This window comes from Chenopodium quinoa, unplaced genomic scaffold, assembly GCF_001683475.1.
Source record: "Chenopodium quinoa cultivar QQ74 unplaced genomic scaffold, ASM168347v1, whole genome shotgun sequence".
NCBI classification, from domain to species: domain Eukaryota; kingdom Viridiplantae; phylum Streptophyta; class Magnoliopsida; order Caryophyllales; family Amaranthaceae; genus Chenopodium; species Chenopodium quinoa.
This window is the reverse complement of record NW_018744041.1, coordinates 47658-66201: the sequence shown is the minus strand read 5'-3', so window position 1 is coordinate 66201 and position 18544 is coordinate 47658. Positions and strand designations below refer to the sequence as shown.

The 18544-nt window shown below is 44.0% G+C and overlaps 1 protein-coding gene across 1 annotated transcript; it reads right to left on the bottom strand.

Annotated features, from left to right (window-relative positions):
- Window positions 1–9074: 9074 nt before the first annotated feature.
- Window positions 9075–10725, bottom strand: LOC110690379 (zinc-finger homeodomain protein 8-like). The gene has a single exon (XM_021867197.1). The coding sequence runs from the start codon at window positions 10419–10421 to the stop codon at window positions 9354–9356; it is 1068 nt and encodes a 355-aa protein (XP_021722889.1). The 5' UTR covers window positions 10422–10725; the 3' UTR covers window positions 9075–9353.
- Between the last annotated feature and the right edge of the window lie 7819 nt (window positions 10726–18544).

The following is an 18544-nucleotide window of genomic DNA, read 5'->3' as shown; positions in this document are numbered from 1 at the left end:
TGTGCTGAATGGGTCCAAGATCCCGAAGACCCTCACATGAAGTATGCCACTCCAATCGAAGCTGAAATCCTTAAGGCTGAGGAAGCCGAGGAAGAAGCTGAGAGGATGGAGTTGGAGGCTGAGCAGAGGGAAAGGGAGGCTCGGCAGAGTGCAAAGCCTGCTTCTTCTGCTGCTGGAGCTGAGACCACCATTGGGCCCCATGAAGCTGATCAGTCTGATCCTCAGGCTGAAGCATAGGAACTCGGGCAGTCGTCTTCAGAATCTTGCGGTTCATCATGCGCTCAACTTTAGACTTGCCGCTTTCTGAATTTTTGCCTTTTGTTTTTTTTTTGCTTCAGCTTGCCTTATCGTACAACAGCTTATTATATTTTTATTTTGCCTGTACGTATTTCGGCAGCTGTTACTTTCCGCTTGTGGGCGGCTGCCGACTATTTTTGTAATTCAACATTTTTATTTCAAAGAAGTTCACTTTCTCAGCTTTCTTGTGTACATTTTTTTTTCTTCGCTTTACCAGTCTTCGCACTTTACTGCTTTCTTTGAATGATCTTTCAAATATTTGCTAAGTGCAGAACTTCGGCTAGCGAGAATCATTTCTGCTGAGACTTCTTTTTGCCGTTTGTACTCGGATGTTTTCAACTTGTGAAAAAACTGACATAAGTATCAAACTTCGGCTGAGCTGAAGGGTATTAGATCAGTTGTGCCATTTCTCTATTTCCCTCTGCCCCCCCAGAAATCTGAAGATGAGGTCTTCTGAATTCTGGAATGGCTGATAATTTTTCTCGGCTAAGCCGAGGATCTTTGAACACTTTGCTTTATTTTCTACATCTGTTTTTAAAGTACTGATTTCCCACCTGAGAGTTTTCACTCTAGAGATGGTACTCTTGTGACACTTTCTTCAATTCATCCAAGGGAACAACTATCCGAAACACCATGCCGGGGCAGCAGTTTATCTGAAGTACGAGGCATCATCATGCAATACTTCAGAGTTGCAACTACCACCCGGAACTGATTCATCCGAAGTACAAGGCATCACTATGCAATACTTCGGGGCTTTATCAGTTCCTATTTTTTAGGCTATGTTTCGGATAAGTCTATGGCCTTTTTGCCCAAAGGAACAGATTCTCCGAAGTACAAGGCATCACTATGCAATACTTCGGGCTTGTATCTTTTTTTGGCAGGTTTTACGGCTTGCCGAGGTACAAGGCATCATTATGCAATACCCCGGACAGCGCCGAATGAAACCTTGAATTTTTGAAAAACCGTAGAAAGCATAAAGACTTAAAGAATACACGCAATCTGAATGAATACTGGCCCGATGGCCTTTTTATAAACAAAATCAGTGTACTTACATAGATTGTACTATCCGAAGGATTTACACATAGTATTTTTTGAGCACATCGGCATTCCAATGGTTTTTCAGCTCGGTGCCATCCATTTGTTTGAGTCTGAAGGTACCGGGCTGAAGCTCTTGATAAATTTCATAAGGTCCCTCCCAAGATGCTGAGAGTTTGCCATGAATGCGACTTTTTTGAACAGCTGCAGCATTCCTCAAAACTAAATCCCCAACTCTGAGAGGTCGTTGATAGACTCTTCGGTTGTAGGACTTGCTCATTCTGAGCTTGTGTGCAGCCATCCTTTCTCGGGCTAGATCTCTAATCTCGTCAAGGAAGTCGAGGGACTCTTTCATGAGCTGCTCATTTTCCTCGGCTGAGAAGAGATTCACTCGTAGGCTTTCTAAGCCCACTTCCACTGGAAGCACTGCTTCGGATCCATACACCAGCTGAAAAGGTGAATGCCCCGTTGCCTCCTTCTCGGTTGTCCGGAGTGACCAGAGGGTTCCCGGAAGTTCCTCTACCCACTTGGACTTTTGATCCTCTACTCTTTTTCTGAGAGCGTTAAGGATCTGTTTATTTGCGGCTTCGGCTTGGCCATTACTCTGAGGGTGGCAAACCGCGGAGTAAGCCAATTTTATCCCGAATTGATCAGTGTATCGGCGCAAGGGCAGGTTGTCAAACTGTCTGCCGTGGTCGAACACAAAAACTTTTGGGATGCCGAACCGAGTTATTATGTTCTGCCAGATGAACTGTCTGACAGTTTGCTCAGATATGCTTGAAGCAGCTTCCGCTTCAATCCATTTGCTGAAATAGTCGATTCCGACTATCAGCCACTTTCTTTTGTATGGGGCCTCGGGAAAGGGTCCCAGAATATCCAACCCCCATTGTGCAAATGGAAGAGGATTAAGAATTGGCTGGAGATCTAGGCATGGCCGATGGATTACCGGTGCAAATTTTTGGCATTTCTCGCATTTTCTGACCATGTTCTTTGCATCCGAGATCATTGTAGGCCAAAAATACCCTGCCCTGAGAGCTTTGTGGGCTAAGGTTCTCCCTCCTATGTGGTTTCCGCAGATGCCGAGGTGAATCTCTCGGAGAATATAGTCGGCATCCGTTGGACCCACGCATTTCAATAATGGAGCGGAGAAGGATTTTCTGAGGAGTTGGCCGCCGAAGACGAGGAATCGTGAACTGATCCGCTTTATCTTGGAGGCCGAATTCCTATCCTCGGGGAGCTCGTCCCTGAGTTTATAAGCCAGGATGTCATCCATCCAGCTCGGCTCGAGTGCAGCGCAGCAGATTGATATTGCTTCGGCTACACTCTTTTCTCGGCGCACCTCCACATAGACAGAACGGCTTAACTCAGTCAGAGTTGAGCTTGCAAGTTTGGAGAGTGCGTCCGCTTGAGCATTTTGACCCCTTGGGATCAGCTCTACTTCGAAAGATCTCAGCTTCGCAATTGTCGATTTGATCCTTGTGAGGTAAGCTGCCATTGAAGGCTCTTTAGCCTCATACTCCCCCCGGATCTGATTGGCGACCAGCTGAGAATCTGTCTTGAGGTAGACATGCTCGGCTTCCAACGATATGCACAGGTCTAAGCCAGCAATGGCTGCTTCATATTCGGCCTCGTTGTTAGAGGCTTTGAATGAAAATTTTAGTGCATACTCGAAGGTTTTGCCTTCGGGAGAGGTAATGACGACCCCTGCCCCCGAACCGTTCACGGTGGAGGACCCATCCGTGAAGACGGTCCAGATTTTCCTCCTTGCATCCAGAGTCTCCTGATAGGAGCACTCGGCCAAGAAGTCTGCCAAGGCTTGCGCCTTGATGGCTGTTCTCGGCTGATAACCGATACTGAACTCGGTGAGCTCGAAAGCCCACTTTGCTAGTCTACCGGATTTTTCAACCTTGCCGAGGACTTTCTCTAACGGCTGATCAGTTAGAACCGCTATTTGATGAGAATCAAAATAGGGTCGCAACTTCCGAGCAGCCACCACCACTGCATAAGCCACTTTTTCTAACAATGGGTAGCGCGTCTCGGCATCCGTCAGGGTGTGGCTGACGAAATAGATCGGCTGTTGAACTTTTTCTTCTTCCCTTAGCAGCACCGCGCTTACCGTGGCTGGACTGACCGCCACGTATAAGTATAGGATGTCTCCTACGACTGGCCTTGCCAGTGTTGGGAGTTGAGCCAGGTGTTCACGGAGCTGCTGAAAGGCTGACTTTTGTTCGTCTCCCCATTCAATGCCTTTTGAATTTTGGAGCTTCAGCGCCTTGAAGAAAGGGAGCCCTTTGTCTGAGGCTCGTGAGATGAACCTGGACAAGGCAGCCATTCTCCCGGCTAGACGCTGAATATCCCTTTTTGTCTTCGGCTCGGGGAGGTCTAAAGCAGCTTGTACTTTGGCGGGGTTTGCATCAATCCCCCTCTTGCTGACCATGAAGCCGAGGAACTTGCCTGACTTCACGCCGAAGACACATTTCTTCGGATTCAGCTTCATTTTGTATTTTCTGAGGGTGGCGAAGGTTTCGGCTAGGTCCGTGACATGATCTTTTTCTTTTATGCTTTTGACGATTGAGTCGTCAACATAAACCTCCATGTTTCGGCCTTTTTGCTCGGCGAAAACCTGATCAACCAACCTCTGATATGTTGCCCCCGCATTTTTCAATCCGAAGGGCATCATTCTGTAATTGTACAACCCGGAACTTGTTATGAACGCTGTTTTAGCTCGGTCCTCGGGGTGCATGAAGATCTGATGGTATCCCGAGAATGCGTCCATGAAACTGAGCAGAGCATGCCCGCTTGTCGAGTCGACCAGTTGGTCGATCCTCGGCAGCGGATAGGAGTCCTTGGGACATGCCCTATTCAGGTCCGTGAAGTCAACGCACATCCTCCAGTTACCATTTGCCTTCTGAACCATTACAACATTGGCCAGCCACTCCGGATACTGACAGGGTTCAATGAACCCAGCATCTAGGAGCTTATCGACCTCAGCTGCGATGTTCTGGTTCTTTTCGGCGGAGTAGTTCCGCTTTTTCTGCTTAATGGGTCGACTGGAGGGGTCGACATTAAGCCTATGGGAGACGAAGTCCGGATCAATCCCGGGCATTTCTGCGGCTGAGAAGGCGAACACGTCTCCACTGGCCCGTAGGAGTTGGACGAGTGCCGCACGGGTGTTTGGCTCCAGTGACGACCCGATGCTAACACATCTGTTCGGATCTCCTACGGTCAGTTCTATTGACTCGGTCAGGTCATCCGTCTCCATGCTCTTAGAGTTGGATTCCTCGAATTCCGGCCTGCTATCAATATTAGCAGACTTTCCTGACCGCGGCTGGCCATCAGAGTCGTTCGGCTCTGAGGCGGAGTCAGCCTTTTGGCCCCCATCAGATTTCTCGTTGTCTGGGGCTTCATTAGCCGAAACGTCTGAGCCTCTCGGCTTTTTGGCGTTTCGGTCCCGGTGCTTTTCCTCCCCATCGCCACGGTCGCCTCGGCGAGACGTGGATGGCTTGAGGTGATTGCATCGGCGGGCTTCTTTTTGACTGCCCTTTATTTTCTCGGAGCGTCCCTCGTCTGAAACGTATATCATGATTTGATGATACGTGGAGACGACTCCTTGAATGCCGTGAATGAGGGGTCTCCCCATGATCACGTTGTATGCAGATGGAGCATCTACGACCAAAAATTCGGCCATGATATTCCTAGCTGCTCGGCCTTCGCCGATGGTGACAGGAAGTGTAATCTTCCCGTCAGGATACGAGGAAGAGCCGTTGAATCCAGACACCGGGTAGGGTGCGGGGGCCAGGTGCTCGGCTCCCATCCTCAGCTGGTCGAACGCTCCTCGGAAGAGGATGTTCGCCCCGCTACCGCCGTCGACGAGGGTCCGCCAAACGTTGCGGTTGGCGATGCCCAGAATGATTACTAGTGGGTCATCGTGGGGGTATACCACCCCCTCACAGTCTTCGGCTGTGAACAGGATGTTCGGCGCCGGTGACTGGGACTGCCGAAGCTCAGCCTGATGAATCTGATGGGTTAGACCCCTCAGTTGGCGTTTGGCTGTGCCTCGCGAGATTCCCCCGGAAATAACCAGGATGTCGAGGGACTCCTTGCCCTGAGGTCCCTTATCCTTCTTCCGAGCGAAGTTGAGGTCCTGCCGAGAATCTTTTTCAGCTTTTTTCTCCTCGCGCCTGTCCGCGAGGTATTGGCTCAGGTACCCCTTGCGGACCAGATCCTCAATCTGGTCCTTCAGCTGGACGCAGTCCTCGGTGCGATGTCCGGGTGAGTCATGGAACTCGCACCACTGGTCCTTTCCCCTCGTCTGATGCCAGGGAGGCAACGGACGAGGTTTTTTGAATCTCCCCTCGTCCTTCGTCGTGCTGAAAATCTTAGCACGGGGAAGGGAGAGTGGAGTGTATGAATCGTACCTTCCCGTGTAGGGAAAGTGTCTTTCCTTCTTCGGCTCGGCAGCAGAGGACGGTTCTGAGGCCTTAGCCTTCCCTTTCCTCTGCGCCGAGACTTCGGGCTGCTGCCCTTTCGGCTTCTCAATTCTCGGACGAGACTGAGACCTGGATCTGTTCCACTCCTCGGCTCGGATGAACCTATCCGATGCTTCCAAGGCTTCCTCCAGGGTCTGCGGGGGATGCATGACCATGAAGTCCAGGAACTTTCCAGCTTGGAGGCCGTTCCGTAGCGCGAACACGGCCAGGCCTTGATCCAGGCTTGTGATTCCGGATGACTCGTTGCTGAAGTGAGTCAGATAGTCGCGGAGGCTCTCGTCCTCCGCCTGCTGCAGACTCATTAGCTCTGCAGTGGTCTTCTCTCGGCGGTTGGCCGTAGAGAATTTGCTCTTGAACTTGTTGGAGAGGTCGTTCCAACCGGTTATGGAGCCTTCCTTGAGCCCTTTGGTGATCCAGGATTGGGCAACACCTTTGAGGGTCGTAGGAAAGTATTTACACCAGGTAGCCTCAGACCTCGGGTTCAGATACATGTGCCCCTCGTAAGAGGCAATGTGATCCTTAGGATCTGAGGTACCATCGTAAGTAATATGTGCCGGGATTTTGACCGTTGGCACATGCTCTTCCAGAATCCACTTCTGGAAGGGCGAGTTCGATGGAACCATGACCGCCTTCCCCTTGTACCCGGCCTCAGGGACCTCGCTCCCTCCTCTCTCAGAGGTGGAAGTGGTTTTCGTCCCCGGCTGAGACAAGGTTGGGTGGGGTCCGGTATCCTCTGGGAAGGTGAGGCGGCTATGCACACTCACCTCCCTCGAACCCAAGCGTTCGTGAACGCTTTGGCGGGCGAATTCCGGGTCCTTGGAGGGCCCCATGGAATTCTGAGCTTCAGAGTGGTCAGAGGGTTGAGGGTTCCTCCTCCTCTCCTTACCGGAGTTTAGGGTGTCCCCTCGCCACCTCTGGCCGAGCTCTCTATGTGGTGGAACTTGTCCACCATCATCCTGACCGATCCTCCTTTTCAGGTTTCTCGGCTGGTGATCATCAGGCATCTGGATTGGAGCCCCTTGAGCTTTAAGGAACTCCATGCAGATGGCCACTGCTCTGGCCACTTCCTCGGTGGAGGGTCCGGAGGGAGGAGTCTCCCGCGGATGTGACCTGGATTGCACGCTATGGCGCGGCGGGGAGTTCCTCGCACCTGAGCCACTCGGTCTCGGGGATGGCCCCGGCTGCCGAGTGTGGTGCGAGGTGTTCTCCTCCTGGAGGCTAGGACCTCTTGAGGCTTCCCTTTCCGGAGAAATGGGGGCCTCCGATTCGGAAGAGGCTTGCTCCGGGGAGGGATAAACCGGCTGGCGTTCCCTCACCGTAATCTGGCCTCCTCCCTTCTTAGCCTTCTTGGAACTCTTTCCACTCTTAGTCATGGCGACTGCCGGAGTGTTTGATGACTGACGCGAAATTTAGTAGCGTTCCCCACAGACGGCGCCAAATTGTTTCGGATGAAAACAATCGAATCTCGGAAGATCCTTTTATCTTGAGGGAACTTGGTCTCGGTCCGAACGACGCAGGAGCCGAGGGTTTCCTGCACAACAAATACACGTAAACTAGCCTCGGGGGGGACGCCGAGGAAGGCCCCTCCGATGCTTAAGTCAGTATATTAGAGAGAGAAAGCTGTGCAAGAGTTTAGTTGCTTGAGGCTTTTTTGTCTTACCAAGAATTGACCAAATTGTTGGCTTTTATACCTTGGCTAATGAAGGAGGCGGATTGGGCCCGGAAGTCAGTTGGGCTGGGCCAAGCTGATTGGGCCGTTGACTGACCTTGACATGGCTTTGAGGATGTTGATTTTTGACTTTAGCACATTTGGAGAGTTGAACCTTAACCTTGGGCTTTTAATTGGATCATTCAGTGACCAGGCCCAATTGGACTAAATTGGACCCAAACACTAGTGTTATAGAAGTATTCAAATTATTAATCTTAAATTCAAAAGGTATTAATTAAACACAACAGTATCATGCTTTATCCTATGTACACATTATAAAAACAGTAAGTACAAAAAATAGGAAAATTTATTGAAGAGAGGACTATCATGTGATATGTTTATGATAATTCGATCTATTTTTTACGAGTATTAATTACAAAAAATGTTTTGCATTGTTGGAGTATTTGATTATTTAATTATTATTTTTTTTAAAAGAAAAAATTTTACATTTCAAAAACGGAGTAACAAAATTATATTCATCCATGTTACAAAATAATTTTGACATTATAATAGCCGTGTATTTTATCTTGCTCCACTTTATTTAGATAGAAACATATTTGGAAATTAGCCACAATCTATCATTTAAATAGAAATATGTTTGAAAATTCAACTACAATTTATTTCCATTTTAGTATATACAACCACCATTTCAAACATCTCAAAATAACATAAGTTGGTGTGTTCGTTTTGGACGAGGGAAGTAAAACAAACACATTGACGAGTATTTTTTTTTTTTTTATCACTCCATATAAGGTTTTTTTTTAAAAAAAAAAAAAAAAAAAGAAAGAGCTCATATATAACTTCATATATTTGAATTTTAAAAGGTTGTTAGTTTTGAATTTTGAAATAGAATACTACTATCTCTACCTAAAAAGAAAAGTTTCACTCTTTTCATTAAAACTCCGTAACAATAATACTCCGTAAGTCCGTAATAAACATGCGAAGTCCTCCGTATCTTTTATATTATAATTCGTATCTAATTACTTAACTTGGACATTTTGTGAATTGCAGTCTTATAAATTATACTCCGCAATTATGCACTTGTTTTTTTATCCCCTCTTATGACGTATCAAAAATTATGATGCAAAATTGTGCGTACAGTTGTATTTTACCAAATTACAGTTCACACCTAGCTACAAAGAAAGACAAATCTACATAATGTCACTCACTCACTCATAATTTAGTTGAGACATGATTCCTTAGATGACATGACGGTCCAAAAATGACACCAAAAAACTGTACTGTACAATTTTTATGAAACTTAATTGAATTCGCATAAATAAAGCATAATAACTAGTACGAGTATTGTCCTAATAAGTTCAATATTGTAATTGGAATTTGATCCTACATCAACTACACAATATGTAGTGCGTTATAAGCGAACTCACCTCTAAACACAGTTTTATAGACGAGATTTGATCCAGCATCGAGTACACTGTACACAGTATGTAACAACTAAACTAGATAGCAATATTCATATCGAAGTTAAACCCATGTTTTCATCATCACGTAACCACGTCGAATCAATAATAATAATGACTACATTCAAAAATCTTCAACTCATGAGTCATATACGATCCAAATATTAAAACATTAAAAAAAAAAAAAAATTCAAGATCTTTTTACATTATTCATCAGAGTTTCAACCTCTCTATCACCATATCTCTAAACATAAAACCAAAAACTTTTGTTAGTATTATCTTTAATGATAATTAATCAACTAAGTAATAAATAGTGCATATTAACTAAAACAACATTAGTCAAAAATAATAATGAGCAAATTAAATTAAAATTAGCTGAGAAATAAATTAATTAAAAATTAATCATTGCGCTTTTGCTTCTTGACCGCCACAATTAGCAAAATTAAACTCAAGAGCCGAACCAAGAACTCCCCCACAATTTAATCCCACATTACTATTATTATTGTTGTTACTACTAATATTAGCATTTCCATGATTCCCATTACTGGTATTATCAGCGATGTTTATACCAGATTTGTCTCTTCGCTGCGGCGAGGCCGAAGATGAAGATGGTAAAGCTAGAGCCGAACCCGAACCCGAAACAATACCAGCAGCAGCACCCGAAGCGGAGCCGGAATGTTTATTGTTATGCATCCAGACTTTAAAAACACTTCTATCAACACCAACTTCTTTACAAAACTCTTGTACTAATCTTTCTTCCCCTTTTTTCAATCTCCACCCTATTTTCTCCGAGAATTCGTACATTTTCTCCTTTTGCTCTTGACTAAACTTGGTCCGAAACCGCTTCTTGCTCTGGAAATTACCATTCTGCCCTCCACCACCGCTACCGCCATTGTTGGAGTAAAACCCTGTCACGACCCCTATTCCGGGGGCAGCAGCGGAGGCGGTTGAATTGTGGACCATTTCGTGATCGGAAGGGCTGTGAGTGTGGCCGCTTAAGGAGAGGAGAAGCTGAGACGCGGAGGGAGGCGAGTGAGGACGACGCGCCGCCGCGGAGGGAGGAATGAGGTGGTGGAGTGGGGTTGGGTCGTCGGGGTCACGGCGGTGGAAGTTGCGATGACAGCCACACGCTGCGCAGGTGAGTGAAGTGGGGTCCACAGGGTTAGCGGTGGGTCCAGGCATGAACTCGCAGCAACCGTCTAGCGCGTGACCTCCTATGCTCGCCGCGTGGTTCTTCAAGCACTCCTTGTATGACACGTGCTGTTGTTGTTGTTGCTGTTGCTCGTTTTCGTTGTTGTTGTTGTTGTTGTTGATGTTGTTGTCGTGGTTGATGTTGTAGCTATGGTGGTGGTGGTGGTGGGCCCTCTTAGCTGGCGGAGGGTGCGGAGGAGTATCGGTGTCGGAGTCAGGGGTGCGAGGAGTGACGGTGGTTGTAGCGGCGGTGGGCCCACTTATGAAGTCCATAGCCATTGATAAAACGGGTCGGGTTTGTGGGTGGGTTCGGGTCGGGTTATGAATGGGTTTGGGTTAAGGGAGCAAAGGAAGAAATGGTGGGAGAAAAAGGAAGAGGTTTTGGGTAATGTAGTGAGATTTAGAAGAAGAAGGTTTATGGGGGGGGGAAATAAAAGGGGGTGTTTGGTGGGGTTAGTTGTTGTTGAGAAGGTAATAAATATGTCTCAGACTCCTTAAAATAGGAGGGTGTTTTTAAATTATTTTTAAAAATTATAAATTATTTTTTAATTTTAGAAGGAGAGAAATGTGCACACGCAGATTGGGAGTATGGGAGGCCACATGAACCCCACTACGAGGCATAATTTGATTCGTAAGATATGGTTAATCTCCCTTCCTTCTTCTTCTTTAAGATTAGGCTAACCTTATTTTGGTAATAGCTTGACCACTAATATAACCTTTTGCCCACTAATTCTTTGTTTATGGTTGGTAATCATTGATGAAATGTACTTTGTGATCTTCTATTAGTTGGGATTATTGTTTGATGTTTCTTGGATCTTGTTGAGGTTTTGCTTGTTTGATTTGAGCGAATTATTTTAATTATAGTGCAAAGTATAACGACGACTTCTTCCATACTTTAGATTATATATTAAGTTGGATTCTTTCTCATGTCTAATTATGAAGATTAAATTCCACAACCTAAATTGTTGAAGTTGGATGGTATTACTAAATATTTAGACCAAACATAAGATAATAATGAGTCATTGAGTCATATATGTATATAGGCGCTTTTTAAGGTATTGAAAGAGAGATTAGAGGGTGAAGGAGGAATAATTTGAACAAAAGCTTTTGGGATAAGAAAATTGAGGTAAACTTATTTAGTTAGTTAAGAAAACTTAATGAAGGTTACAAACCACAGGGGTTAGGGAAATTTATAAGTCTATTTAACATAAATTTTGAAACTAGAAGTGATGCGGTTCCAAGGCATCAATATTGTTATTATAATTATTTTTATTGTTATTTTTAGTTTATTATTAGATGACCGAATTTATTAGGATATTTTTGTTAGTTTAATTCGGTTAGTATAAGATAAGCTTAACTTTAAAGATCATATTTGCAAAATATTATCTTTACAAGTTAGAGTTAGTTTCCTAGTTAGATTAGAATTTGTTTTACCGATTGTTAGGCTAATTATTTAGCTTATAAATACGTGATGGTGTTTAACGAAAAGTATGATTGATTGATTTGAAATTTATAAAGTTTTACGTAAGCTTGTGCTTGTGTATTCTTGGCCTAGTTTAGGTTTTAAGCTCGTGTTGCTTAGCGTTTCTTGACCGAGACTCAAGATTTCAAACCTTTCAAGTGGGATTGAAGGTTATATCCATCAAAATTCATATCAAGAAGTCTCCATATAGAATAGCTGGGCAAAAAGAGGATAAGAACCACTAGTTGATATCCTTTCAATGCTAATTATTAGTTCATTAATAGCTAGTATTTAAGTCGAATAATGTCCCGAGTTAGCATAAACAACAATATGGTACTATATTTTAATTTAATTTAAGATAATGTTATATGCAACCCTTAGCTAGGGTTGCATATAAGCATTTAATATCCTTCTTATTTTAGTATTAAGTTGGAGATTTATCGACAATTCACGAGTAAATCCGTGTAATAAATGTTTATTTATTGCCTATTCTTTCCACTTTTAGCTTCTTGTATGCAGCCTTTAGGGCTGCATATATCTTTTTTTTTTTTTTTTTTTTTTTTTTTTTTGTTTTTGAGGGGTCTTTTTCCTTAATTTAATGCATGAAATTATGACAAAATTCTTTTAACAAAACATGTTTTTCTTTATGATATTGGTCATAATTTTGTAAATGCAACACATTATGTGATATGTGATATAGCCCATTAGATAAGTTTCTAGTATTGAAATTTGAGGTTACAGATTGAAATCTAAACAAATTGTAATTTTGATCTTTAAAAGGTAAGTGAATGACATAAAATGATGAACACAACGTGGAAAGGTATTGCAGTGTAAATTTTAATTTTGCAAGAAGATAATCTTAACATTTTTGTATTTTTTCTTCCCAAAGTAACAATTGTCAAGTTGCTAATCTTCATTCGTGTATGATTTTTCCTTCTCAAAATTTAAAAGCACTAGCAACTATTAAGTTGCTAAACAATAAAAAATTCCTTAATTAGCAAAGAAGCAAGTCCTTGCTTTGTTTAAAATAGATGTCGGACTTGTTAGATGGAAGGGGATCACATAATATTTGGAGTTATCTAAAGTATTGGGTTGGAAATTGGGATCATATTTTTTATTTTATTTTTACTCTTTGTATGTTATCAATTGAATTACTTAACATCAATCATTTAGTTATTGGTAAGTGTGGATGATGTGACTTATATAAAATGACGAGACATAATTCACATAAAAATGAAAATAGAGGATCTTATCCACAAGCTATTGGAAAATGAGGTTGGATTATGATTAATTGATCAAACGTTAATTTATGTCTATTATCATACGTTAATTTTCGTGAATCGCTAAACATCGCCCGCAAATTACCATATAAAACCCACAAATATGACTTGGTGTGACCATTATGCACATTTTCTAAAATTGAAATAATCTCGGTTTAAAAAATGTGGAGCCGTACTGGCTCGCCGGGGGAGACCGGAGGGTAGGCCGGAGATGCGGGGGACGCCGGAGGTACGTCGTCGTCGACGGAAAACGAGGTAAGTCACCGTTAAAATTCACGGTTTACCGTCGGAGTGGCTCTGGCGCCTAGGATGGACGCCCAAACCGTAGCCTGGACGTCCAAGCCAGACGCCAGAACCACCAGAGTGGCGTCCAGCCCAGACGCCCAGACCACCAGACTGGCGTCCTGGCCAGGCGCCACTCTACTGGCTGAGGCGGCCCTGCCAGGCGCCAGTCCAGTGGCTGTGGCAGCCCTGGCAGACGCCACCCTTATAAATTAATTTTTTTTTTCTTTTTTGATTTTGTTGTTGTTTTTTATTTATTTATTTTTTAAAAAAAAAATCGGAAATGATTTTTTTAAAAAATTCGAAATGGGTTTTTTTAAATTAATTTTGAAAATTCGAAATAGGTTTTTTTAAAATTAAGTTTGAAAATTCGAAATGGTATATTTTTAAATTTAGTTTGAAAATTCGAATTGGGTTTTTATAAAAATTAAGTTTGATTATACATAATTATGCTTTTTTTTGTGTTAATTCTGTGTAAATATTGAAATTAAATGTATTATCCGTTAAATGTATTTATTGTAATATATAATTGATGCAGGATTATGGTGGAGACGGAAATGATTACAGTGGGATATTTGGACATGATGGTCCATTCGAAGAAGCTCAACAGGCGATTGATTGGGCAAAACAGGTTGCAATTGAGGCTGGATTTTGCTTGGTAGTAGTAACTCATAAATCTCAACGGGATGGTAGAATGGATCGCATTTTGAGATGTGACCGTTATCGCAAAAGAGAAGACAGAGATTTTCGTACAGCCACTCGGTTTGATACAAAGCGGAAAGGTTGTGGGTGTGAGTTCAGAGTAAAGGTTCGACAACTACGGAGTCGTGACGGTTGGGAAGTGATTGGTTACTCTAAATGGGGGTATCACAACCATGAGATGATAGTATATGAAGAGGGTCATCGACAGCTGAGCGGCTTAAGTCCTGCTGCAAAAGTAGTTGTGAAAGAAATGAGTGATGCTCAAGTCAAGCCTGCTAAAATATTAGCATCTGTGTTAGAGAAAATTCCAGAAGACCATCCAAACCGAAGACACATCTACAACGTCAGACATCAACTCAGGTTTGAACAGTCAGAGGGAAGGAACCCTATACAGCAGCTGCTACACCAGGCACAATCACGTGGTTACCTGTTCTGGTTTGATTCTGATGAAGATACAACGGAGGTGACTCATCTTTTCCTTGTGCATCCTGATTGTGCTGATATGATCAAGTCTTGGCCATTTGTGATTTTGATCGACTCAACGTACAAGACAAACAAGTACAAGTTCCCACTGGTTGAGATCATGGGGATGACTCCAACGAACCAGAACTTTCTGATTGGTCATGCAATCATCAAGGATGAGACGGCTCCAAGTTATTATTGGGTGTTGGAGAAGCTGAGAAACTACATCGGGCCTAATGTTCATCCAGCAGTTTCGTTCGATGTACGACCGAGTGTCCTCCAGCCATCCTTCTATTATTCGTGACGCTACTCATGTACTTCATGACATGTTCCACACGTCTACCTTAGATTATGAGGAACCCGAAGGAGTTGACCGTCCTCGAGGTCGACAACGGCGGAACAGGAGTGCGTTTGAGTATATCCGTGGTCTTGGTCGTGGTCGTGCTCGTGGTCGGACATCGTCATCTAGTCGTAGTCAATCTTCATCGTCTGTGAATATGCCCCTGAGAACTGGTACGTTTTGGTTGTTTACATTGCACATAGTTTTAAAGTGTTACTCCTGCCTTCTTAACTGTCTATAATTATATGGTGAATAGGAAGAAACGATGTTGATCAGTTTCCGTACAAGGAAAGGATACCTGCGATCATCATGCCGTACTTGGAAGGGTGGAATGATGTAGTCGGAGATGGTAACTGCGGATTCCGGGTCGTGGCTGATGTTTTTCAAATGGGCGAAGACAACTACGGTTTGGTGCGTCAGTTGATGTAAAGCGAAATTGCCTCTAACCAAAATGTTTATCGTCATGTGTACCAGGATGACTTGGATGGCGCTCTGCGGCGTATCCGGTGGGGAGGTGGACCTTGCGGCCAAAATCATTATTTTGACGCGCCCCTAGATCTGTTTGCCGTTGCAAACATTTACGAATGCGCAGTCATGCATTTCGGCCTGAGAGTGCATAGTCAAGCTTATTATCCTTGTACCACGGTCCATTGGCGGTCGCGTGAGACTGTCACCACACCGGTCAGAGAGCTAGCTATTGCGTTTCTTGGGTCGTCATACAGACATTTCATCCGACTAGACATGTCATCCGATTTTCCAGTGCCACCGATTATACCTCGGTGGTACAACATTCGCACAGCGAGCGTAGAGGGTTGGGATGCGCTATATCATGATCGGATCCACGAATGGAACACCCTAGCTGCATTTTAGTTTTTCATGTTTACATTCTTCCTATGTAATCTTATTTGTACGTTGCTCTTTTAATGAGAACATTAATCTTTTATATTGTATTGCTTACTGCATTCTATATGTTGCATGGGTAAGTTGCGCGGATCCACGAACGGTTATATCAAAATTTAAAAACAGCAATGATAATATGTTTAAGTTGGAAGCTAAAAGAACAATCTAAAATGTTACAAACTTACAACATAATGTCCAATTTAATAAATTAAAACGATAATATTTAAAGTGCTCTATAAATAAAATGACAAAACCATCAGTAATCCCTCCTCGACGACGACTCCCACTGCGCAAGGGTCTGTTCCAGACTATCAACAACAGCTCTCCCTGTTGCACTCATGATGTCCTTCTCAAGAGAGAGTTTCTGTACGTCCTGCATTATCTTTCCCATCCACTGCATACAACAAAAAACAGAAGATGAAATACGAGCTAAACATATAAAACTTAATTAAAAGACAACGATAAATATAATATGAGACATACCGCTTCCATGGCAGTAGGCGGTGGCACATAATCATCATCGATGTGGTCGAGATCTGCGATCAACCTCGGGTGCGAATACCGGTTGAACCATTCCATGTAGTAATGGTCACACATGGGAGGAACCCCAGAGGGCGGCCGCTGCAACTCCGCAGTCCATAAGCGGGCCACCATCGGAAACTGGTCCCACGTCCCGATCATGATATCCGGCCATTGCACGACGTAGTCCCTCGACGATGCAGGTCGGACCGCCTTCATCGGGCATGCCGGGGGAGGAGGGACAACTTGGAAAAATCCAAGCTGGCGAAGACAACGCTGGGGCATGTACGCCTCGACGATCTCACGATACTGAATGAGTCCCGTGTACAGGGTCCTGGGTACCCAAACACTAGGGTTCGGGCCGAAAGGCATCCAGTTCACCTGCACATAGTTTTAAATTTTAATAACATGAATATAATATGTGCAAATAATAAAATGTAGAAACAATTTATAAACGTTACCTCTAAGGGGGACAACCTGTCCAGCAATAACCGTATCGATCGGAGGCGGTCAACGGACTTCTTCTCCGAGCGCGGACTCCACGCACAAGCACACGACATCCCCTCATCAATAGGAACCGGGTCACGATGTGGTCGCAATGCAGGAAAGTACTCGTATATCCAGGTCTGCAATAGAGTCAGACACCCAGTGATACCTGCCGCGTCAGCCCGACTCGCAAATCCTAGTTGGCGATACAAATACGCCAACGTAGCCGATCCCCAGGAAAACTGGCCTACACTGTCGGGGTCACACGCCTCTACTATGTCGCGTGGCCTGAGCTTGTTTCCGCCGCTCTTATCCGGAAACAAGGTACATCCGAGGAGTAGAAAAACATAAGCACTCAGCTGTGCGTCGTGCGTCCTACGTGCACTGGGGTACAAACACCGCTGCAACACGGATGCGATCTTCACACCTCCGTGTTCCCAAACACCTAGCGCCTCGGTGTACAGTGCAACTCTGTCCACCGCCAACAACTCCGCCAGCAATTCTGCCTGATCCGCATCAGCCACAGCACAAAGTCGTTTACCCTCAACACGAATCCCCAGAATGGCCTCGACGTCATGTAACATGATCGTCATCTCACCGAACGAAAGGTGGAAAGAGTTTGTATCCGGCTGCCATCGCTCAATGAAAGCCGTGATCAGCGTACTGTCAATCTTATCGTGCATGGTGGCAGGAACGTGATTCACCCCAGTGCCCTCCAGTCGCTCGAACATCTCGCTCTCCGCCGGCCAAGCCTTAGCCCATGTACGCAAAAAGCTACAAGTCTTTTCCCGGGTATGACATTTCAACAACCCCGTAACTGAAGGCCTCTCCTGGTCCTCCCAAATACGGGCAGCTATGTGTCCTAGAAAGCTAGGAATCACACTCCCGTCAACAGGCCCACCGGGCACCTCACTCCTAACAACCCAAGAATCATTACCGGCCCTCGACCGTTTCCTGCTTGCCCCAGATACAGTGGACGCAGATGATGTGCCAGATCTACTAACAAACTTACCACCCCTACCCTTACGCACCTCCACCATATGTGTCTCGTACATGTCATCAACCCTCTGACTGAATGGACCGTGATCATCATACGGTCCACTGCCATCGTCCACATCCTCATCCTCATTTGCGCCCTCCTCCTGCTCCTCCTCCTGGTCACCCTCCTCAGCATCATCATCGTCATCGTCATCCTCATCCCGACGGTGGATCCGTTCTCTACGAGCTGAGGCCGAAATACCACGGGATCTAACATGTCTATGCCCCGACCTCTCCACTGAATAGCTTCTACTAAGAAGCTCTACATTCTTCCCCGCACCATGACGACCCAGTGAATTCTACACAAAATTTTAAAATATATAAACATACAAAAATTTATACGAAAAATAGCTACCACTACCCAAATCAAATAAACTAAAAACATACTAACAAATTAACATAATAAAGAAATTAACAAAACACTTAAATAAAAATAATAGAATAAAAAATACACTTAGAAAGGAAATAAAACCAACACAGAAGAATATATATAAACATAAATAATTCATTCCCAATTAAAATAAATTAACTAACCAAAAACAAAATAAAATTTAAAATAAATTAACTAACCAAAAACAATATCAAAGTCACAAAAAAAATTTAAAAACAAATCAAAATAGAGAATAAAAATAAAAATGTACAAAAAAAACAAACAAATAATTGTAAACAAAATATAAACATAGAAAAAATACAACAAAATTGAAAAAATTTATAAAAATAAACAACAAAATATAAAAACAATTCAAAAAGATATTACACAAAAAAAAACACAATATTTTAAAACAAATATAAAAAAAAAAGAAAAAAAGGGGGGGGTGGCGCCTTGGCTGGACGCCCAGCCAGCGGTGGTGGCGCCAGCTGCAGACGCCGCCGCCAGTGGGCTGGACGCCACAGCTAGACTGCGGCGCCTTGAATAAACGCCACAACCGTG

Excerpts from the sequence above, each read along its gene's own strand:
- LOC110690379 (XM_021867197.1), bottom strand. The coding sequence starts at position 10,421 with ATGGCTATGGACTTCATAAGTGGGCCCACCGCCGCTACAACCACCGTC.